The sequence below is a fragment of the Haliotis asinina genome, chromosome 7, assembly GCF_037392515.1.
Source record: "Haliotis asinina isolate JCU_RB_2024 chromosome 7, JCU_Hal_asi_v2, whole genome shotgun sequence".
Lineage (NCBI taxonomy): Eukaryota > Metazoa > Mollusca > Gastropoda > Lepetellida > Haliotidae > Haliotis > Haliotis asinina.
Genome location: NC_090286.1, coordinates 49,389,249 through 49,415,360, shown reverse-complemented (window position 1 = coordinate 49,415,360; position 26,112 = coordinate 49,389,249). Strand labels below are relative to the sequence as shown.

General features: G+C 36.9%; 1 protein-coding gene across 1 annotated transcript in view; it reads left to right on the top strand.

Annotated features, from left to right (window-relative positions):
* The window catches only part of LOC137291822 (serine/threonine-protein kinase Sgk1-like), a 109,834-nt gene that overhangs the window by 62,666 nt on the left and 21,056 nt on the right, over positions 1-26,112 (top strand). The window contains exons 4-6 of the mRNA XM_067823358.1: positions 3,806-3,951; positions 13,743-13,833; positions 25,283-25,332. Of these exons, the coding sequence (XP_067679459.1) occupies positions 3,806-3,951; positions 13,743-13,833; positions 25,283-25,332 (287 nt within the window). The remainder of the gene's footprint in view (positions 1-3,805; positions 3,952-13,742; positions 13,834-25,282; positions 25,333-26,112) is intronic.

Here is a 26,112-nt window from a genome sequence, read left to right as displayed (position 1 = left end):
AGAACCATATTTACACACTTACTCTCACATATCTCTCTCTGATCTGGCCAGATTAATGGTACAAGTTGCATAAAACCTGACTCACTCAAACTTGATGACAGAATAATCATCAACTCATCCAGACCTAAAACCAATGCATCCATTAATGATTACTGGACAGGTGAAGGTCTTAGCAACCCATGCTTGCCATAAAAGGCGACTATGCTTGTCGTAAGAGGTGGTCAGGCTCACTGACTTGATTGACATGTCATTGGTTTCCAGTTGCGCAGGTTGATGCTTATGCTGTTGATCATGGGATTATTTGCAGATCGGCGCCATTTAGCTGGAATATTGAGTGCAAACTCACTCACTCATTAATGGTTACTGAACAGTCAGTAGTTCAAGACATAATCGTACACCAAATCAGTAACAAGTGCAGAATTAGAATGTCAGAACCTTTTAAATCTAATGATGTATGGATTTTATAACCAACAGGAAATTTTGCTTTCTCTCATAACAGATATACTTTTCTCTTGCTTTCGTTTCCTGGCCCATACACCTTGATAAGTTGAGTTTAAGAAGAAAAATGTCCCTTTCACAAATGCACCCCAAATATGTCTCTCGAAATTGATTTTGTTCTCCTCTCCAACCATGTGCAAACTCATCTTTGGCGCCATCGATTTTAGATGTCCTTAACTGATTTCTTCTGCTGGAGAATCTTCATCTTCTTTCTAATCTTTCCACGTGATGCCTGCCATTAATTCCTTTACTGGCGTTTAATACAGTACAACAACAAACGCCTTGGTCAATGGACTAAGTGCTGATAAGGAAATAGATAGTATTGTTAAGTTAGGATGTGACAGGATTATATTGTTGTTAGACAACATTGACAGATTAGTCCTTAGATCTTCTCCTTGATTAACTTTCAGCTTTTCAAGCTCAATTCTTATGCTCCCACACTTCCTCCAGGGGTGCAGTGCCTCATTGCTTCAACTCTGACCTTACACTATGAAATGATTGTCGTCTATACTTCCACAGTGCCACATGTAACTAATCAAGCCTCTACCAGACGATCCAGTGATGAACACCATGAGTATCAATCTATGCAATCAGGATATGACAATATGCATCAGCCAACCCACCTTGGCAACCTTGGGGTAGTTCGTCAGGCATGATGCTGGTCATTAGCAACAGTATGCAACAGTATGCAACAGTATGCAACAGTGTGCAACAGTATTCCATCATGCAATCTCATATCGGCCAACAAGATCCACATTGATCTACACATCCAGAATGAATTTCACAAATATTAGTTATCATTACAGTGGCTCATTTCATGAGTTCCCTGTGTCATATATTTTTTATGTAGAGTGATAGTAAGCATGTGTTGTGTAAACCATTGCAGCTAACTGCCGTTCAATGTAACCTGTTTTATGCGCAAATACTGAATGGTTAGAAATCTCCAGCAACCTACACTGGCTGTAAGAGATCCCAAGTAGATTAGGTAGATACCTAGACCCTGTATGTTGATATTACCTATCACTGAATTATGTGGTCCAGCCTGGACAATTTGCAGGCTCCCGTCATCAAGCCTGAATATTTACAGACACCTGTCATACAGCTGGAATGTTGCTGACAGTAGCATTAAACAACAAAAACTAAAAAACACTACCATACCATATGTACTGCATAAACAAACAATAAACCTGCATCCTTCAATTCCTTGTCAGCTGCATGTTGGAGGTATTCATCATAGTGAAACCAATGACCCTGACCTTGCATTTGATGTGTCTTTGGTATGCAACCTCTGAACCCTGACATACAACCTCTGAACTCTCTTGGTGTAGGTAATCCTGATCCAGATGTTATGAATGATAGACTGTCAGTTAGTATCGATATGCGACACAAGGGACAGTCATTGTACAACACCTGCCGTCACTGACACGCTTCATTCACTTCCGATAGAGAATTACCGAAGCTTCAATGTAAGTTTTGGAAGTAAATGTTTCCATGTGATATCATTTACATGTCATTTTGAAATGTTTCAGTTGGTAAAAATGTTTACTAGCCATATCTGTAGAGAGCTTTATCTTGTCTCGGAAAATATTCTTAACACAGGATTATTGGTATATTTTTCACTTCTTTGAAAAGATGACACATTTTACTTGATTTTCAGCAGAGATGGGTAGCCAGTTAGCCACATAACTTTTTTCATTTGCATAAGAAATCGCTCTTGATTTAGAGTCAGTGTACAATTTTGACATTATCATGAATATGTGATGAATCATTTTCAAATAGTCAAGAAAGCAAGTGGAGACAAAGATGTAAACGTATCTGGACCCACTGGTGAGAGCTATCTCTAATTCTTACAAAGGCAAGGCTTACCCAAAAGTAAAGGAGAAACCTCACTCAAATCTTAAATAAGGAAATGCATCAGAATTTCTTTTGCATCATTTATGCATCAGATTTGAAAATGTCCTCTATATCTGCCAGTAATCATCTTAAAAGCTACACTGATGCAGAGAATGTTTTACAGATATGATATGTTTTTCATTGGAATGTATAAGGAAGCTGAATTTTTGTTGCATTTGGCACAAAGTGAATAAAACAAGAGCTGATTTAACAATCTTTTGCCTAAATAATCAAACCTGTATTGGACAAACCAGTGATTTACATTGTTATGAGGGTCGATCCAGTGCGATGCTATCAAGTCTTGCTCACAACATTGGTGTATAAATCTCTATATCATAGCATTTCCTTACTGGATATAAACTGAGTAAGTAGTATATGTTTTCCATAATATTGGTGTTTTTCCTGTGAGAAGGTTGTTATTCTTGTGAACCCAATGTCAATCGGGGCAATGGTTTCATTATATCCATTGCCTTCTGGCCTAAAGACATAAAATCTATATATTATTCATGTGTCACAAACAAGGTACTCATTTGGTGACTGTGGTGACCCTGTGAGAAATAATTGCTTGTCAGAGTGACGATCCTTTTGACTTAGCCATGCTACAGTGCCTCAGGCTGTGGTCCTGTAGGTTCACCTTCAACTTAATACTTGTGAATGATGTAGATCACTTTGTTCTTTCATGCATGGAGAGCTATAGCAACAACTATTGTCACATGCAGTTTGTTCCTTAATTTCTGTCTGGAAAGTAGTTTTGACATTTCCTGACAAATCTTTGTTTTGGTAACTATTAGTTGTGAGGGGAGTAGTGCATGTTTGACCTTCAAGTGAATCATTAAGATGTTTATTTAGATATTTTATCAAAAGAATGCAGCCTTTAGATCTCAACTAAGTAGTTTTAAAGTTACCTTGTAATTCAAGTGCAACTACTTTTGACATCAGTGTGTTTTGTTCATGTCACATTTGACTTCTTTAGAGCGTCACCAATGAACAAAATCATGGCCACTTTAAACTTTGTGTTTCACACTGCACAAGGACATATTTTTCTGTATGTGACATCTTAGAATCACAATGTGTCACTATCTACCGGGAAGCACCTTCGTGTGAGATAAAAATGCACATGAGACTGTGCTGCATCCAACATGAGCATGTGTCAGACATGACAAGGGCATGTTTCCTTTTTAGGCCAAAAACTGTCATAAGTCACTGTTTTAACGATGACACATACAAGTCTTCAAACCAAGAGTTTATTGTAGAAAAGGGTCCAGAATTCAATATTTGTTATTGCTGTGGCCCTAGATTTCCAGTCAACCACAGCTGGAATGTTGCTTAGTGCAGCATAAAACTCACTCACTCACATACTCAGTTAACCACATCCCAGTAGCTTTTATGACACCTTTCTCAATTTTGTTTTCAGATTCGGAGATTGTATCCTGAAGCAAACTTGAAGCTCCCTGGAAAGAAAATATTTGGAAATTTGGATCCAGAATTTATTCGTCATCGCAGAGAGGGTCTAGATGAATTTATTCAACAGCTGATCTCTCATAAAAATGTGTGCCAACAGTAAGTAGCTTGATGGTGAACTTACGTTAACTGAATGTCACTGCATGCAGAGTTACGTCCCTTAGCTGTCAGTTACCAGTTGAAAACCAAACAGGGATGTTGGATAAACCTAGTGTTTAAAGTAGGGCAATGTGAAACCCATAACAGGGATCCCTCTTACTGATGTCAGTGTGTCTTGATTTGTGGATTTGGACCCTGATATATCTATTCACGCATGATACATGTGCACTTAATTGATCACTGAAATTATTCCAACTTTGCCTTGATTTCAACCCTGGATCTTTTTAACCTTGTACGTGTGATCATGTGTTTTCCAAAAATGTAATGAAATGGTAATTGGATTTTGGATAATAGTTGATGTAGTGTGTCATTGTATCCAGTTGTCTGAGTCAGTGTGTCATTGAAATTGTCTCCTGGCTATGGCTTCAGTGAAATCAGCATAATATGGACAATACTATTTGTAGTGAAACTGTCCACATGGCAAATTGTTAAAAATGCATAGGGATGCTGGGGTAGCGTAGTGGTTAAAGCATTTACTCATCATGCAGAAGGCCTAGATTTGATTCCCCACATGGGTACAATATGCAAAGCTTATTTCTGACATCCCCCACTGTGATATTGCTAGAATATTGCTAAAAACAGCATAAACACAAGACACTCACTCACTAACTCACTCACTCACTCACTCACTCACTCACTCACTCACCAGTCATATTAAAAGCATTCTGGAACTGACTCGCTGTATATTTATAATTACTTGATAAACACATAAAAGATGTCATATCAGGATTCTCTGATATTAGTCACACCACATATTTGCCTTTGTCCAAAAATGAAGCCATTGCTTTAAGATCATTTAGACTAGAATAATAGGGGCTCTTGTTAAAGTCATAAACATTCTGTTTTCACAGACCAGTGTGTGCTGAATAAATAGAGCATCGTGTAAACATTATTCCGTAACCCTTCTCATCCTTCTTTTCTGTGAAAAAACATGTGGACTATTAGCAAGACCTTGAAGGGATGCATATTAGGACTGCTTAAGTATTGGTCTTGAAGCTGGTTGATGAGAAGGCGTCAGGAGGGTACTTATAGAAATAGGAAGCTCCATATATCAAACAAAGTCATTTATAAACTTGAAAATAAGAAATGAAAAAAATTTGAACAACTCTAATGATTTTCACAGTAGTAAGATGTAAAAAAGCTGAATGTTGTTATTGCTCCTTGAATACACAGAAAGAGGAAAGAACACTTGAAGGACTTCCACTTTCCTGCTTAGATATTTTATCTCATTTTCCCGCAGAATCATTTAAAACTCTGGCAGTGTTCATTTTCTGAACAGATTGCCTGTAGTTGCAGCTAAGTTTGTTATAAAACCATTTAGCTTCAAGCCATCAAGTCCTTTGTTTCTCTGCATGTACAGCTAACGACATGATTGAGACAAGTAAACAGGTTATCACACAGACCCTAGGGGCCTCTCACAGGGGATCCTAGTGGTCATGAAAGTACAGGACCATGTTGATTTCACAGTCTTTCACCCAGTCACCACCGATTGCAGAGATTGACCTCATCTGTCAAGAATGCCTAATACTGTCATGTTGTACTTAACTAGTATTTCTCAAGCACTTGTTGAGCAGTGAATTCATGGTTTTTATCTTTGGTCTGTGTTTTAAAGATAAACATAGCTTGTATGATAATGATTGTGGCTCTATGTAGGGTAAACATTTTTTTTTTATAAAATGAGATAACAAATTGTTATTTTTTCTGGTGGTTGTTGAAAACACTTGTATTTTGTGCACGTGAGTAAGACTCTGAATCATATTATGTTGATTTTAATATTTTGGTTATGGGTGCTGATAAAATATTTAGATCGAGTGTTCCGAAGAAAGAGTGAGAAAATAAGGTTTTACATGGCTGTTTTAGCAATATACCAGTATTTCAGCTATGGAACAACAGAAATAGGCTTCCCATATACTGAACAGCAAAAGAAATGCAATTTGAAAAAAGATGAAATCTCATGAAAGTAAGCATTCATGTTTAAATCTTGTGTTGCATCTTCATGCATAGCTGACCAACTGAAACATAGATCACATTATTTTACTTGCATTTTGTGAGACCCCTTTGAGGCACCTAAAATAAAGGGATTGTGGACACTAGGTTCATATTTTCAAAATGGTATGATATAGTTCACGAGTGGACATAACATTCACTGGTTAAAGTGCAGCCTTTGACATTGTAACTATCTGACCACTGCAGCTGTGTACTTTTTATCACGCGTAAACAGGCCTACCATACTAACGGTGAACAAATCATCAAAACTGAACTCATATACACCAAAAGAGAACACAAATCACCAGAAACTGCTACAATGTCCTCTAAAACCAAAACAAACCCCTTGTGATGGAAAACTAATCGTTTGAAATGGAACCAAAACTTGCGTATCAGCTACAACAACGCCCGAGAACAGTCGCAGAGCGCACCAAACGGCAGTCACAGCATCCAAAAACAGCAACCATAGCATCCCGAAACGGTATAAATATCATCTAAGATGGCGGCGAAGGGAGACGAACAGGCTATAGTCAATAATGTTTTTCGTCACTATGAGTCTAATCTTGAAAATTTGGTATCGGGATGTAGCGCATCAACCCCCTATTGTATTAAGTGTTAAATCTATGTTCATACTTCCCAGTGTCAGACTTGAAATTCTGCATAATTGCTCACTACCCTAAAGATCTTGTGCCTGATCCACAGAGTGTTTATAGCATGAAGACACTCATGAGTCTATGATAAACTGTCGAGCTATGACAGTTCAAAAAACTATGAACACTTTATGGAGTATGACCCTTGGTTCTGAGTATATCTTGATTCTAGAGTCACCAGTTGAGATACTGCTGGAACTTTAAAGTGGTGTAACACCTCAAAGTAGTATAAAACTATACATGGTATAACACTTTAACACACAAACTGCCATAGGCTCAAGAAGCAATTGTCTCCTGATGGTAGCAAAAAACACCAGGAGACATTTGTTTCTTGTGCCTATTTTGCCAACATCTGAAACTGATGTAGCTATGAGATAACTCGTAATGGCAAATTTTACCAGAATGGATGCTACAAATAAACTTGTGGTGGCAGTTAATGTGTTAAAGTGTTATAAAACCTTAAGTGGTATAAAGCCACTTAAAACACCTTAACGTGGTATAAAACCATAAAGACAGTTCCGACAAAACAGACATATATGCAACAACCCCTTCTATATGACACTGTTCTACTGGTGAGCTAGTACATTGTACCAGATGACACATGTACATATTTCCACCATGCAGCCAGCCCTTTATTCCCAGCATCCGCATGCCAGACAACAACTGGAACAGCACCTTGCTCACTTAGTTGTGGTTACATCTGTATCTATGCCACCAGCTGGAACATTGTGTTGTTTGTCTGTGAGTGAGTGGGTGGGTCTGTGGGTGGGTCTGTGGGTGGGTCTGTGGGTGTTGCACAGCATGTGTTCAGATGAAAGAAACATCTGGTTACATATGTGTAACCAAATATGTAGGTATCTAGGGCCAAGGTCTGTGGGAGGTTACACAGCACATGGGCAAGTAGGTGAGTCGGTAGGTGGGTCATTTTTTATGGTTGGGTTTGAATCTTTGGGCAACCAGAAAGTGTCATTAGTATTTGGACAGACAGTTCCACTGAGTTCAATCTCACCATAGCTGCTGTACAAGTAGCAGTTACTGAACCACTGGGTATTTTCATTAATCATCTCTTGAAACAATAAGAATATGTGGTCACACTTTTCCTTGTGTTCTGATGATCGGTCCCTGAGGTTACACAATGTTGAAGCCATTTTGGGTTTATGTAGCAGTAAACCGAGAATACTCACACATGTGGACATAAGATTCATATCAACAATGACAACAGTTGCATGTTCTGGAGTCATGAGGGACAATAAATGTTAACAAACACTAGGGCTCGAATCGAGAACCCAGAAAGGGAGAGAACTCTGTAATGACAAGGGCAGATAATAGCTTGTCTTTTTCATGACTGACATAACTCACATGTACATTATTGGTATGATTGATGAAGTTATTGTTAATGAAGAACATAAGTAATGGTCTTACTCTTTATATTGGCAAAACAGATGTGAATTAAACTGAACAACACACCTTCAAACAGCCTAGTTGGTTGTCATTGTACAGAGCTAATGGAAAACGTCCTAAGTAGCTTGCACAAGGTCATCATTTTCTTTTAATTAGTGTTATTCCTGCTTTCCACTTTTGTTATGTAACAGAAAACAGTCAACAAACCATCCATTATTTTTTTCAGGACCCATTATGGAGTCGTCTGTCAAATCCATTTTGTGACCTCATCAATCTACTAAAGTGTCTTGACAGTATCCTAAGTACCTGCAAACTGAAAATTTTAAGATATCTTTTAGACCATTCCAGTTGAAAATGTTCAGAAAATGTGACACCAAATTAATATCTGAAGTGACATTTTCCATTTTGTTGAGTTATGATGAGACTAAGCTTTAATGACTCACATTATCATGTTGATTTCTCTGGCATCACGTATACGCCAACTCATTTCTTTAATAAGTGGAAGAAAAGATGTAAACATAATTTACATTCATAACATTTCGGTTGACATGTCAATAACGACAGTTTTGATTACTCAGTGTTAAAAATCATCCAAAACATAACATTTTCGTTTGAAAAAGTAAGACAAACACAACACTCCCAGTTGATTATGGTGGTGAAAATTGCAAATTCTTTATTTCTTCCACCACAACAGGTTAATGATTGATTTCTGCAGATATGGCAGTGATGGAATACAAAGTCAAACTGAAATGTTTGAGTGATATCATACTCCTGCATGTGAGAAGTGAGTGAGTGAGTTTAGATTGCGCTCTGCAGTATTCCAGCTAAAGGTGTAAATAATGGACCAGACAATCCAACTGATTGACAGCATGAGCATCAATTGGGAACCGATGACATGTGTTAACCAAGTCAGCAAGCCATATCACCAGATTCCGTTAGTAGTCAAGCATTGGCTACTGAAGATCAATTCTTACACAGATCTTCACAGATCTCACAAGAACGAGGAGACAGTAAGGTTGGCTGACTTGGTTAATGCATGTTATTGTATCTCACTTGTGTGACCCATGAAGGTCCCGGGGTAGAATAGGCCTTCAGCAACCCATGCTTGCCATATGAGGTGACTATGTTTGTTGAAGAGGCGATTAATGGGATAGTCAAGGTCACTGGCTTGGTTGACACATGTCATCAGTTCCCAACTGTGCAGATCGATGCTCATGTTTTTGATCACTGGATTGTCTGGTCCAGACTCAATTATTTACAGACCCACGCCATATATCTGGAATATGGCTGACTTCAGCATAAAACTAAACTCACTCTCATGTGTGTAAATCAGAGCTCATAATGTCAACCACTGGATTATTGGACTTGATTGTCTACAAGCTCCAGTGATAGAACTGGAATATTGCTTACTGTTGCATTTAAAGATCACATATACTCTAGGGGGTACAAATGCATAAATCACTCATTGTCACATCATTAGGACTGGTCATTTCGATCCTTGATTACTTTAAATTGACCTTTTTGACAACAGTGCACAATTCTCAGCCACAAACGAAATTTCAACCAATCAGAGCGGCGTGTCTCCGTGACGTAATAGTAGGTATAGATGTGAGGGTCTATGCAGAATTCATCTACATTTCAGGGGGTAAACCATTTCGTTTGTACAAACCTGAAATCACGACAATTGTTGTGGAAAATGAAAGCTATATGTTTTCACAAGTTTTGTGAAAACTATCATTAAGTTTTGTCTCCTGCTTTGCCTAGTTTCCAAGTTACAACCCTTGTTTTCATAGACGATTCTGTCAAAATGACTTGATGTCACTAGGTTGTAATCTTTGTTAGGTGGTATAAACCTACACATTATTTGTCATCACTTATAATTAGTGGTAACGCCACTTAGATTACCCGACAAAGGTGCTAATTTGCCATTTCTTGTGACTGTATCCATCAAAGGATTAACCGATAACACGCTGACAGTGTTCACGATGGTGTTTCAGAGTTACCGGACACTGGGTCCGGTAAGTTTTAGATGTCAGTCTGACCCACTGAAAATTCTCAGGACCCACAGAATAAAGTTAAACAAATATTTCAGATTTGACATTTCTCATAATTGACATTGAAATTATTAACATTATATGATAACAAACATAAGATTTCTAAACAGTAAACAAGCGTCACATGCAGCAAATAACAGCTTCACACAAAGACATTGTGAAATATTCAGTCAGACACTGGGGCTGGCGGGTTGGTGACTTCTATCTAACCACTGGCGAATCTACCAGATTTGTCAGAGGGTTAGAAGCTATTCGTGTATGCTGGGCTGATTGATTGATTACTTTTATGCGGATTTAAAAGGGTATTTGTCAAAAGGTAGTGTTTATGTATGTACATTTACTAATCTATACTGAATACACTCTGTCATGTCTGTGTCTATGTAAAAACAACACCCTTCTTTCAAAGGATGAACCGCCAGTACATTGATTGATTGCTCATTATTGGCTAACTAAAAAACTTTTTTAAAAGAATGATATACATTATGCAATTAGTTGCCAGGTGTGCTATCTTGGGTGACCAATGAGACTATACAACAATGTGAAAAGCCTCAAACAATACATCACGTTTTCGTATATTAGACTGTTAAAAGATGCATCACTTGGGAAATCTGCAGATATTGATGGATACATTCCTCTATGAAGGTAATAGCCTGACATTGCTCCTATAACTTTAATTTGTTTTAATTTTAATATTTGCATTTTGTTTTTATTAAGTTGTCGTAGCTTTCAACAGAATCATTGTTTTCGTCATGAAATTTATCGTGCAGTATTTTCACTTCGACCCCGACCTCGCTTATGTTATGTTAGAGGTTGTGTCATGCAAAATCCTTTTGGTCATGATTCAAATGCATATATAACTACTAGTAGAAAGTAGTTTTGATTTTCTAACTTGATGAAAACAAATCTTATTGTTATTAATTCAAATGGACTTTAGTCTGCTATTTAGTTTGTTTTCACCGACTTACAAGATCAAAATTACTTTCTACTTGTAATAAAATATGTATTTTATTGATGGACAATAGGATTTTGAATGATATTGCTTATAACATAACCATTTCACTCTTGGAAGTTAGGTGGAGGTCAATGTAATATTACTTGCAATATTAATGTCACATCGACCCCCACCTTGCTTCCATGGCAGAAGTCATTATTCAACAAAATCATGCAAAATCCTTTTGGCCACAATTCAAATACATATTTAACTGCTAGTAAAAAGTAGTTTTGATTTTCTACCTTGATGAAAAAAATCAAAAATGGCAGTGCCCTGAGGATAAATGCTATTTAAGTTTGTTTTCACCGACTTACAAAATCAAAATTACTTTTCACTGGTAGTAAAATATGTATTTTATTGATGGACATTAGGATTTTACATGACACTGCTTATCACATAACAATTTTACTCTTGGAAGCGAGGCGGGGGTAGATATAATATTATGATGATATTGTCACTTGGACTACAACCTCGCTTCCGAGGAAGAAAACGTTATATTCATGCAAAATCCTTTTGTCAGCAATGTGTAGTAAGCAGTCTTGATTTTATAAACTCAATGAAACTTGAACTTGGAAGCATGGAAGGGGGTGAACCTGACCCCAAGGAGCAATGGATGGCAACACAACAATTCAGCATATCTTTGATGATGTCGTGAAATCAGCAAAATGACAAGCTTCCTACACATTTTCTAGACAACTAACTGAAAATCGTTCCTTCTATGATGTCACTGAAGGGCTCTGGCGACAGAGTTACATAATCTGCCTGTGGTTTCGTTTGTGGGCGAGAAAGAAGCAGACAGCTTTTTAGCAACTTTGAAACGCTTGGTATTGATTAACCACAAGTTGGTTTGTTTTTTTAAGTAGTGTTCCGTTTATGACTAACCATAAGTCGTTCATATGCAGTGGTAAAAAGAGTAAAAAAAAATTGAATTTATTCGTTCTTTAAGGAAAGATCTAGAAAAGATATTTAGGTACGCACATGTCTAAATGGCATATATTGCTCTGTTGTTTTGTTCCTTACTCTCAAGTATTGATTTCTTCATACACTACAGTGATAGTATAAACTGTGTGTAGCTGTTGCAGTTTTCTAAGACTATGTTATTATTAGCCAGGATCAAACTGATCAGTTGTGGTAGCTTCTTCTATCGAAGACACCATGGGAAACAAATATTTTCTGTTCAGAATCAATGAGGTTAATTAGATGTTAACAGAAGATTAATTTTACCATGGGAGGCAGATATATTCTGTTAATAATAAATGGGGTTAATTAGATGTTTATTAGAAAACTAATTTTATGAAACGGCTGGCCAAAATGAACAGTCTAAGTTAAGGTTAAGGAAATAGATAAAAAGAAAATGTCTGATAATTGATACATCTGCAAGGTAGAACATAATAATGAAAAACACTTCATTCGTCATTTAGTATTTTGTAAATAATTCTATTACCGGTATGTTTATTTCTGTCATTGCTAAAGACATTGAACAGTTAAATAATTAATGTGCCACAGCTGTATATGTATTTAACTGTGGGAAATACAGAGAATTTGACACCATAAATATCTGATCAGAGAAAACATTATGGTTACATTCACTAAGATAATTGCAATACATATTTTGACTATTAGTAGATGTTGGCAAACCAAAAAACAATTTACTACAGCTGCACATTTCTCTCAAAACGGGTATTTAATTCACATGGATATATGTCTGTTATGATTGTATGTGATACTTTCATTAAAGTTACCATTAAAGCCCATGGCTTTGTACATTTCACATTTTCACATTGTATTTATGCCCTTCAGTTAATTGCTGCCATGAAAAAAGGTCAGTGTAGTATCTTTCATTTGGAGTGCCATAATGATATCAACATGTATATGAGTATTTTTCCTCTCGTCAATCGCTGTGAGTGTTATCATTAGTGTCTGAGTATACTGCTATAAAATTAATCAGACCATATATGTAATTCTTATTATGTAGTGCTATCAAAATAAGAGGAATATCATGCAGATAAAGAGGTGGAATAAAAGAGTTTATACAGCAACACTCAACATTTGTTTAAAAAATATTTCAGCCATATTGCGACCCATCATTTGTACATGTTTTACTAGATGTGCGGTGTTAAAATACACACAGTTTGGTGTTGAAGATTTCCAGTTTCATGTTCGTGGTTTGTAAATAACCAAGTCTGGACAAGACAATCTAGTGAAAGATGTTTTTAATATCAACCTACATAAATGGGATATGATCCACTGAATCAACCAAGTCAGCAAAAATACAAAAATATAGTGCAATGTCGGAGAAGGTACAGAGAGGTCAATATCACAAAATTCAATTGTAAACCAATGTTTTTCCTTCAGAAAAGCTTCAATGTTGAAATAAATACAAAACAGGTCCTATGTATTGTCTGAAGCTATTACTGTCCAAATACTGAAGACAACCCATCCATTGCCGGAATCACTATGAAAAGTGTTAATATCGTGGGAGCAACAGGAAACTGGAACTGTACTCCTGGCAACAGATGTTGAATATGTGAATATTCCTGGTGGTTAAAATTGGTGCTTTATATGCGTGTGTTGGGATGAATAGTATGGTTATGCTCATTGGCATAAATGAACACGTTACTTATTCTGGTTGTCATTTCGGTATTGTAGCCCTGACGTGCGGAGTTTCCTCTCTCTAGACAAGCAACGAAATGCCCAACGTAGAGTCGGATCTGATAACTTTGAAGACGCCGATACAATGGTGAGTATCTTACCTATTTTAGCTTTATATGCATCTTTGGTATTGGTATGATACAACAGTGGTATGATACAACAGTGGTATGATACTACTGTGGTATGATACTACTGTGGTATGATACTACTGTGGTATGATACTACTGTGGTATGATACAACAGTGGTATGATACTACTGTGGTATGATACTACTGTGGTATGATACTACTGTGGTATGATACAACAGTGGTATGATACTACTGTGGTATGATACAACAGTGGTATGATACTACTGTGGTATGATACTACTGTGGTATGATACTACTGTGGTATGATACTACTGTGGTATGATACTACTGTGGTATGATATGTAGTATGATATGTGTCCAATGTCTTTTTAATGTTGCATAGAACAATATTCCAGCTGTATGATGGGAATCTGCAATAATCTGGTCTGGGTCCCATTCCACAAAACGAGCAAGTGAGTTTAGCTTTTTACCAATATTCCAGTGATATCAATTCAGGGGACACCAGAAAATGGGCTTCACACATTGTACCCATGTGGGGAACCGAACCCGGGTCTTCATTGTGACGAGCGAACGCTTTAACCACTAGGCTACCCCACTGCCCCTCCACAAAACGATCATAGTGGAATGCCCCTCCACGAAACGATCATAGTGGAAAGATGATCACAAGTGCCATACTTTAACATAGACCTACACCTATCATATCACTATGATTACTTTGTGGAACTAGGCCCTGGACCAGAAAAGCCAGTGACTGATTAAAGTCTAAGCAGTCAAAGCAGTCATAGCATTACGACTGTTGAAGTATGGGAATTATCGTAACACTGTGATTGCTTTGAGAAATGGGACCCAGGTCAGAACCCTGTCCACCCAATCCTGTTAGTCTCTTTTATTAGTTTTAACGACAATCCTGGACAACCAATTCAAGCCCGTGTCTTCACATGGATCGCTGTAATGCATACCTAGGTTGTTAAGATATATGTATACATCTGAAAGGGAAAGTAGTCTCTAGGGAGTCTCTAGGAATCCAGACTTTGTAGACCAAGTCATATGTGAATCTGAGATCTGGGATATGTTTAATTATTCTACACATGAACTACCAATTTGATAATGATTTGAGAACAGGATGTTTTGCTTGAAAATGGCCTGCACTTGCTAGTCCACTATTTAATGTTCAGAGAGAGCAATCAGTTTGGAAAGATTTATACCTAGTGGCTGGCTCACTTAAGGATAAGAAATTTCAGGAACATTTCTGACATCTAGTTTCCATGGAAACATTTATATAGTCATATATTGAAAACCAAATACTGGAGCCATGCTACTGGATGTCTTCAAGATGAAACAAGACTGCGTGTCTGAACGTTTTGCATCCCACTGGGAATGATTACAGTTCTGTGTCTGCAGAAATATGTTGTCAGAATATGGCAACTTAAACAGTTTCGGCTAGAATTTACACATTTTTGCAGGGGAGGATACAGTGCTTTGAAGAAGGTCGGGTGCACACAGTTTCACTCTTCATTTTCACGAGTGATTCAGTGATCATTTAGTAAACTTTCAGGGGCTGGTGGGTGCACCCTCACACTCACGCTCACACTCACACTCACACTCACACTCACACTCACACTCACACTCACACTCACACTCACACTCACACTCACCCACCACCATGGTCACCACCACCACCACGACTCTTCCCCTCTCTATGGATCTTCCTATGATTGATTTTAGTGTCATCAAAGATTGACAAGAGTTTTGCTTATATCTCCTTGGCCCGCTTTTCAAAATAGTTATTAAACAATGTATGAAAGTGTGTTTTTGTTTGTTTACTCCAAGTTTTCTCATTTCCATATTTATGGAATATGCTTATCAGGATATCTGAAAATGAAATAAATAAATGTAACAAATGAGCCTTTTCTGTCAGAAGAAAAATTGAGAACTGATTACATTTAGTAGGGATCAACGTATGAGGATCAAGAGATAGACAAACGATAGACAGACCTGTCACCTGTCAGACCTCACCTGTCTATCCTATGTACCTTGTTTTTAGTGCTAGGATGATTCTGAAGTTGGCACAGTTTATATAATCCACTTGATTGTATGGTCCAGGCTCAAATAGTTACAAACTGTTGCCATATAACAGGAACTCTCTCACTTTAGATGAAAAGAGTCATTGCTTATTATTTGAACCAAGGAAATATTTTCATGAAATTTTTCACATACAAGCTATCATTTGCATCTAGAGGATTAGACCTTGGTGAGCCATGGTCTTCAGTTCAGGTATGATCTATGAGCCTGTCAGTGGATTGGAGCTTCAATCAGCCCTAACTATAGATTGACATCTGATACCAACACAACAATGGCCGATTTCTCCTCAAGTTGTATTTTATTCCTGGACATGTTTATCGAATCAATGCAAGCCTGTGAAGGAAATCCACTCCTCAGTCCCTAGCAGACAAGGAACCGTCCTTGACGCCATACCACTGAAAGCTCTCTCAAATTTAACCCAATTTACTCTTATTTTATGCTTTGCTTGTGTCTACATGGTATCTGGCTCTGTCTGCCCCAGTGGTTGCTGGGTTATGTGGCAGCTTAACAAAGGAGCATTGAAGAAAATTAATTATATCCAAGTCATATTTCTCACAGCCCAAATTCAGTTGTATATGCTACCAAAACTTGGTGGTGCTTTCTTTGAAACTGACACTTAAAAGCAGACATGGAATGAAATTTGATATGCTTGCATTTCTGATGACATTTTGTGACAAGGTCACATTGCTTCTTTAAGTGGCATTTTAGAAGTTGGTATGATGAGGATGAAAACTTTTTTGGATAGACATCTTCTTTCTTGCAATGGATGCAACATGTTGGTGTAGATTATAACATCTTTTGAGTGATAACAGTGTTAGAATCTACCAAAATATGGCATCCACTGCAAGAAAGAAGTTGTATATCCATAGAAGTCTTCATCCTCAAGGGAAAATTGCAAGGATGGAATATTCCAGTTCTTGTATGATTTCATTTACAAGAAATCGTTTAGCAGCTGTTTATGTTCTCCTGTCATTTGGGACACCAGAGGCAGAGTTGTGTCCCTTTGTTTGTGGGTTCAAATCTTGGTTGTGAAACCATGTTTCCAGGTTTGTAGGTACCTTACCATTCTTATTAGTTTCACCATTCTGGTAAATGTTTTGGTAAGATATTTATTGCATCTGGCTTTCCACCTCCATGAGTCTGACATGCAGGGATATTTCAGTAACTTGAATAATTTTCAAGGCAGCTTGAAACCAAATACACTGACATTTTCTCTGACATGTGTTTTTTTGACCTCATATCCATGTGACCTTGAGCTCTCACAAATTATCTATTAGTGTCAGTTACATTTGTGCCTGCTGCTCTTTAATAATGAGAAAGATCCGAGCAAAATCTTGTAGTGGTGTTTGTTTGAAGCTGGTACAAGAATCAAAATTGGAATTTCAGTATGATAGCAGGTAGCCATCTTTGATTTAAAAAAATCAACAATGTTATTTATGACCTTTTTTTCAAATTAGATACTGATCTTCTTAAATTCTGTCAAAGTGCATCATTGGCTGTTCTGAAGTAGGAGCTCTCATGACTTGTTTGGAATAAGTTGGGTAAAACTATACTCACTCACTCATTCATGCACTCAGGTCCAGAGCAGCACAGATGATGATCCTTGATATAGTATTCTTGTCCCTCATTGGTTTTCCCACTGGGTATAGAGGAGCCAAGGTGTAAAAGCATTTTCTCATCATGCTTAAATCTGGTTTCAGATCCCTACTTGGTACAATGTATGAAGCACTTTCCTGGTGCCCCTTGTCATAGTGTTGATGAAATACTGTGAAAAGCCATTAAGACCATGCTTCATCTCTTGTTACTGCTACATTGAGCAGACATGCTGGAACATAATGATAAGCAGTTCAAAAGGCTGTGAAACCGAAGTCAATGAGATATCCTCAAAACTAGTATTGTATTCCAGGTAGAGAAACTGCATGAGGAAATTGATTAAAGCTCTTGGTTGCCATGATGCAGCACTCTTGTCTGTTGCAAAACGTTGCTTGCCACAAAACTATTTTAACTCTCTAATGCTGTCACAACTCCTGTGATTTGACATAGATTTACACAGATACCTGGTAAAAATTGTTTCCACTAACTATTTATGTAGTTTTAAGTCAGAATTGTCTTTACCACTGTTGCATAAGTTTAATCAGAAGAGACATGCTTGTGTTAAAATCATCAGTATCATATAGTTACATTTATCCTCACAACATTTAAACAAGAAACAGATCCCATGGTAGTGTTAAGAACCGAGTGTAATTAGTGTTAGTCTGTCCATCCTTGGTCCTAACGATGATTTTCGAATGACAGCCATTACCTAATCAGACAAGCCTCCAAGCTAGTACACTGACAGTTTTAGGGTCATTGAGCCTGTAGCTGCCCAGGAACCAGCCAATGACATCAGACATACTTGTTCCAATCCTATATTTGGAAATCGCCACAGTCCAAAGCCAAAATTCTGTGACCTTTCAACAGCATTGTCTGAACATGGTAATTGATGTCTGTTGTTTTGAATAGTTGTCTGCCATGGTTAAACTATGATACTACATTGGCTAGATATTGATGTTTATACGATCAAACTTCTAAACAACATGTAATATTGTTTTGAGTTGGTATCAAAGGACATTTAAGGGTCAGTATGTGTGTCAGTCATGATGTCATCTTGTCCCAAATAGACATTGCCAGAAGGCAAGATGGCTGCCATTGAAGGTCAAATGACCAATGGCTACCCTAGTGGCAGTGAATCACAAGGGTTGATGATGTCCAAACTAGGAAGTTTGAAGAAACAATGTTAGTCTGAAGTCATTCTGTTAAGAGTAGCATGGTGGTCGGATGGATTGTTTGAGGGTTCCGAAGAGTTGCAAAAAGTCTCATAGATCAACAGTAAGTGTTTTGTTCTGTGAACATTGTTGCCATTTTTCAGGTGAAAGTTTTGTGAAGTTAGTCTGGAAGTGGTATATTTCACCCTGAAAACCCCAGACTAGACGTCCTGAGGGATGAAGTGTTCTGCTTGTCTGTACTGTTTGAGAGGCATTCTAGAAGTTGTGAGCAGTATAGAAATGACAAGTCTTTATAGATAATCAGTTTCTTTATTGTACAGTAGCAACATTTCTGTATACATATACTTATGTTATTATGTTTGAAAACGTTATAAGCACATGCTATATACAGAAACGTTGCTATTGTACTATAAAGAAACTGATCATCCAAAGAGACTTGTCATTCCTAATTGTTTATAATGATGAGGTAATTGGGGATTACAGTTACACAATGAGGAACTATTGGCTGTAATGTTCACTAAGTTCAGGAATGAAGTGTATGATACAACCAAGAATATGTCTGTAGAGAATCATTCTCTTTGATGTAAGGTGCGTCAACAATAGTAACTTGTACTGTGGACATGTTAACCCAGTGTCTGTGATCAGCTTCTTTACTGCAGCTGAACAATAAATTTAACAGGAAAGTTCATGAAACAATGTTGTTTGTTAAATATCAGATTTACTGATGCCATTTAAATATCTGAAAACACATTTCATTTTTGTAAAGAATATGTGGAGTCTCCAACTCTCATGAAAATGGAAATATGGATATCTTGAATGCCATGCCATAAGATAAATATCATACTTCAATTTATGAAAACACATCTATATACCCTATGATGCAGTAAACAAAATCACTTTCTGTCCAACATTGTTACAATTGAAGCATGTTGAATTGCTCATCTGTTTTGACAGGCATGAAATAAATATTGATATTGCCATTTATCATCCAGTTTTATGGTAGTGGAATGCTGCATCATTTTAAAAACAGTATGTGCTCCATAGACTCAATTTCCAGCAATTCAGGATTTTAAGTTATTGATTACATTTATGTTTATGTTCCTGATTGTTATCAAGATGTGACATGTCATCTGAAATTTCAGTTCCACCTAGAACATTTTGAATAGATACACCAGTGTGTTATGTGAAATGTGATTTGAAATGCTGAAATGTAACATCAAGTTCTTGAGAAAATGAAAGTGTTTCATATTGTCATTCCATGAAGTAATATGCCTTATATTTCTCTATCTACACATTGCACTCAGTTACCTTGCAGTCACAGGAGTTCGCTAATAATGTCAGTGAAATTTATAGCTACGTAAGTCATTCTATGCATTGCACTCGCTCAACTGGAGTTAATTTTGATGTGAAAACGGACATAGCTTTGTCAGTTGTCAAGACACCTTTGTTTTTTATTGTCAGTATGGGTTGGGAGTTTTGAGATGCATTCATTCTCTTTAAATGCTAATTGCAATGTATTTGGACATACATTTCAGAGAAACAAAGTCCTTACTTACAACCTTTTTCTTTATCATAGCATTTGAAAGGTAAGAAAGATATTCATGAAAGTCAAAGGCAGGTAGTTTTAGATCACACAGATTTTGATCCAGGCCATGTGTAGATTTACCAAAATGCAAGCCATGGAGAAATATAGGATGCAATGAACTGATATTCCATCAAACTGACAAAATTTGAAACTCGCTCACTCACTCACTCACTGTGGCAACTCCTAATGTCTCAAATACAAAGAGTCCTTGAAGTTAAAATCACAATCCAGACAATGTTTCCTTGGTTGAATGAACATTACTACAACATCAAGAAGAATGCTTTGATGTGATGTTGCTTGTACTCAGCTTGCGCCTGTATAGTAGATTTAGGGATTACTTATATTGATTGTCCTTGTCATGCCTCACCACATAAATAGACATTGTTGGTTAATGATTCAATAGGGCAAAACCCACTGTAATCTAGTACTACTTGAGTAGGGAGGAATCCTTACATCACAGTAGAAGTTGATCTCGAGGTCTGGTATTCTAGTGTGCTGTTAGTTCTCAGCATTAATTTGTTTTGAAGAGGACGGTGTTGTGATATGATAGACTGTTATTTGGTATTTTACATTCATTTCCTGAAAAATATTTTAGGATTTCTTCTTTGAGAGGCATTTGAAAGTTGGAGTAGTAAGGAAAGATAACATATATTGTTATCCTTCCTGTGTATTTTAGGACTCGACATTTGTGGAAAAAAAAAAAAGTAATTATGAATTCTGGCATATTATGGAAATTATGAATTCTGGCATATTATGGAAACTGATAAGCAATATTGTCATAGATTATGGACAGGACCTAATTATCATGATCAATTATGTGAAATGTTAATGTCCAGCAATCATCATATCACTCTGATGAAAGAGCAGTACATCTTGAAATACTGATTTCTATTTACAAATGAAAACTGTAGGATTCAGATGGAGGTTTATCTGAATAATGCAAATCAGCTTTTAAGAGGTCAGACCAATTATATTTCTTGTTTTACAGATCTGCTTATCATATTTTTTCAACACTAAGAAAAGAAATGAAAATGAGTGTTCTCTGCTCAAAAAAAAGAAGTTTGGATATTAATGTGATATAAGTGAAATCAGAGTGAAACCTAAACTCACTCAGCTTATTATTAGTTGATATAAACAAACCAAAAGAGTCAACATGGAAACTCATAGCGGTTTTGCTTTGACTGGTGACTTTTTTCATATTTTTTTTCCCTCCTGCCTTTAGGTTTTCTGAGGACAAACATCTGTAAAACAAGAAATGTAATTGGTGTGGCCTTATGTGGAAATATGTATGGCAAGTGTACGTTGTCACAAGGAATGACGACCCAGGTTAGAATTGATCTCTATCAACACCTGCTTGTCATAACAGGATTGGGTACCACTGTTACCGACTTTGCTGAGGCTAATCAATCAAATACCTATGGTGGCAACTCCTCATGACTTCTAAAACATTAATCCAGGGTGAACACCCACTCCAACTTTTGTCATTTTTTTAGGAAAAATAGAGCTTTCACTCAATGGCAATTTTAGTGATACTTTCCTGATACTTGTTTCAGGTAAATTGTGATAAAATCTCATAACTGAGACACCTTACCTTTGTAAATACATGTACATGTACATATGTTACATTCATTACATTAAAATACAACGTATGGTTGACCTTATCTGACCTTGCCTTTGTAAATACAGAGTAAATATGTCACACTCATTGCATTAAAATACAACTTATGGTCATCTGACCTTACCTTTGCAAATACAGAGTAAATATCTCACACTTGTTACATTACAATACAACTTATGGTCATCTGACCTTGCCTTTGCAAATACAGAGTAAATATCTCACACTTGTTACATTACAATACAACTTATGGTCATCTGACCTTGCCTTTGTAAATACAGAGTAAGTATCTCACACTTGTTACATTAAAATACAGCTTATGGTCATCTGACCTTACCTTTGTAAATACAGAGTAAACATGTCACACTCATTGCATTAAAATACATCTTTTGGTCATCTGACCTTGCCTTTGTAAATACAGAGTAAGTATCTCACACTTGTTACATTAAAATACAACTTATAGTCATCTGACCTTACTTTTATAAATACAGAGTAAATATATCACACTCATTGCATTAAAATACAACTTATGGTTGACCTTATCTGACCTTGCCTTTGTAAATACAGAGTAAATATATCACACTCATTGCATTAAAATACAACTTATGGTCATCTGACTTTACCTTTATAAATACAGAGTAAATATATCACACTCATTGCATTAAAATACAACTTATGGTCATCTGACCTTGCCTTTGTAAATACAGAGTAAATATATCACACTTGTTACATTAAAATACAACTTATGATCATTAGAGTATAAGCGTGTTGTGTGTCAAAGGTAGGCATAATCTTTTGTTCCATTAGTGTAACGTTTATAACATGTTGACCTTGTCTTTCAAGCTTTGATATCTCCTTGAGGACAGTGAGCGATACATCAGGATTGAAGAAAAATAGGATAATTGTTTATGTCTTACTTTTCTAATGACTTAAATAATACTTTTCATCCAATTTTTTTTATAATTAAGGAATAAATATATGGTTATTTAATTCAACATTTAGGAGAATAAGATTAATGCTTTCTCAACGTATTATTATTTTCTATTATTTCTTTAACATTTGTAAACAGTGAACTTCAAAAAGACTGTTGCAACATGTAAGTGTTACTGAAATAAGTCCTTAATAATTTGAATTATTTTACTTGATAGCTATTTTATGCGAAAGATCTGATTAGAGAAAGAAAATTTGATAGTCCAACAGTCATTCTGAGTCTCTTAGGAATTAGTGATTCAATTTTGGGTACTGGAATGACATCCTATGTAAGTTTAATGCATCATATCATGCACACAGTGCCCAAGGTAATGATTATAATGCACTGTGTTAGTGCCAGCCCTAGTTGTGGTTTACCATCAAGCATGTGTCCTGTCTGACATTAATTCAGTGATGGATGTTGTGGAAAACATGGTGCTGTTGATTGCATTCAGAAACTGATCATTGTTTTGTGGCGAAGTTGATAAATGGCTGTAACAGACTTTCCACATGTATATTGTGTGCAGCGCTGATGATGGCAGACATCTCTCGATTGTCTATTCTTTTAACCCTTTGTATCTCGCAGACATGTCCAGATCCTATAATGAGGGGTTTCAGTCCCCAATTTGCCCTGATTATAAGGCATGGTTTGTCTGATCCATGTGCTAGTGAATACAATGTTCACTTCCACATTCTGCATCTAATTGTTCACTTCCATATTCTCCATCTAATTGTTCACTTCCACATTCTGCATCTAATTGTTCACTTGCATTTTCTGCATCTAATGGTTCACTTCCACATTCTGCATCTAATTGTTCACTTCCACATTCTGCGTCTAATTGTTCACTTCCATATTCTGCGTCTAATTGTTCACTTCCATATTCTGCGTCTACTTGTTCACTTGCATTTTCTGCATCGACATTCACATGTAAGTCTTCATCTTCCTTGTTTTTTCTTCCTAATATGGGACACTGGGGTAGTCTAGTGGTGAACGCATTCACTTGTAATGCCAGAGACCTGGGTTTAATTCCCACATGGATAAAATGTGTAAACCCAATAATGCGATATGGCTAGAATACTGCCAAAGGCAAAGTAGAACCATTCTCACTCATTCACTCATTCACTCACTCACTCTGCTGTGATATTGCTGGAATATTACTATTACTAGAATGTTGCTGGAATGTTGCTAGAAGTGGTGTAAAACTAATTTCACTCATTTTTCCTAGTCTGTTCTTATGTCATATCAGCAAGCCTTCCTCTACATCCAAGTATAAATGTAGCCTCTTGTCTTCAGCAAACCTTGCTTATTGTAAGAGTTGACTAGCAGGGTTGCACGGTGAGGCTCACTGGCTTGTTTCACACATTTCATCATATTGATTGAGTTTGGTTTGACACCACTTTTAGCAATATTCCAGCAATTTCACGGCAGGAGACACCAGAAATGGGCTTCACAGATTGTATCCAAGAGAGGAATTGAACCTGAACAGTCGACATGACAAGACAAGCAAACACCATATCCACTAGAGATAATGTCCCCAACAGCCTGAATTATCTCAGAATTTGGCGTCTAAAGTACCCAATTCTGCCTAACATCAGGCAAGAAGAAAGACAGAAAATGTTTTCAAAACTAAATATAATCTTGTCTAGGTAGATACCACCAAGCTAACTGTTGTTCATTTCTCAGTGAATGTCACTGTATTGTATGTTTGCAACCTCAGGCGATTGTAGAGAAACAACAATAGTTCAGAAAAATTCATCAATCTCTATAAAACCATGACAAAAGTAACACCAAAAGTAAGTTTGGGTTGTTATGATTTATGCCTGGGTGGAGGTGTATCTGTTGATGTTCAACAGCTGATAACAACAGTGCCTCAGGCTGGACTATCTTACCACAAAGCATGTTATGTTTCAGACACTGGCCCAGATTTGTGAAGCTAGGATAGTTGTATGTTAATTTGTGGCAGTTACAACTATCTTAGCGCTAAGAGAGCTTTGAAAATCTTGGCCGCTGTTTTCATCCACTGATGAATATCAACAAATATGACTTTAATTTTGAACAAAATGTTTCTAAAATTCACATAAGATCTATTTTTCACTCATGCATAGCTTCACTCATTTTCTCTCAGTCTTTTTCTTTCTCTCCGCCTCTCAGTTTCTATCTCTCACTTACTCACACTCAGAAGGAGGGTCAGAAAGAAGGGATACCCAGTACCAGATGGGTTTTGTTGGGCATGATGAATATTCCCAGGAGATGGGTTTATGTTTCAGGTTTGCACGGCTGCTTGTTTTTCTGATAGCACCATGTATGTACTGTGACAAAGAAATGTTTTACATTTCAGCTTTAGCTCACATGATATATTGGTTATCTCACACTTATGATCATTTTATTCATAACAGGTTTGTCAATTTTGTTTTGTTTTTTTATTTTCCAGAATGGGAAAGATGCCAACCCAGTTAATCTAGGACCAAGTGAAAAGACAAGGTAAGAGTTCTTTTGTATCGAAGACATGCAAACAAAACCTTTGTTTCTGTGTACAGTCGAACCCCGTTTACCCGGACTCCACATATCCGGAAACCCCGCCTTCCGGACGATTTTTATGTGAAACGAAACTTACGTTCATTAATTGTACTCGCTTAACTGGACTCCGTGCTTCCGGACCCGGATGGCGAATTTTCAAACCATTCCCATATATTTCCATTGAAAAATGACCCAGTAATACGGACTCAAGAGATCTGTGCATGTGTATGTGTCACGTCTATACCGTTTACTACACGACTATGTGATTTCGTAATCTATCACGAGGCATTTGGTGTGAATTGATTAATTAGCCATCAAAACACTAGTGACGCATGTCACTCGACTTGTTCATTAGGATTTGGCGCGTGGAAGAACACCTCATCAGTGACGAAAACACATGTTAAGTAGGATTAAGGGAAACTACACTGTAATTGTACTGTATATAAAACTTATAAATCGACCTCTGCTATCTGTCGCGATGAAGCTAAAAATAGCCTGCCACATGATCAAGTCATGTGATCCCATCCAGAAGTTTACTTTCTGCAGACAGCATAAATTCGATACGATGTTGTATGTTTTTAGGGCATTTAAAATTAACAAAAGAATATGCAGTTGGCAAAACAGAAACTTTTTGTCATTGATTTTTGTTTTTCATCTAATTTACCATGTGAAGCTCCACACGCTACACGATTATGTCCGAGACAACTTGACAAATGGTAACCTACGTTCCGTCTTCCATGTATT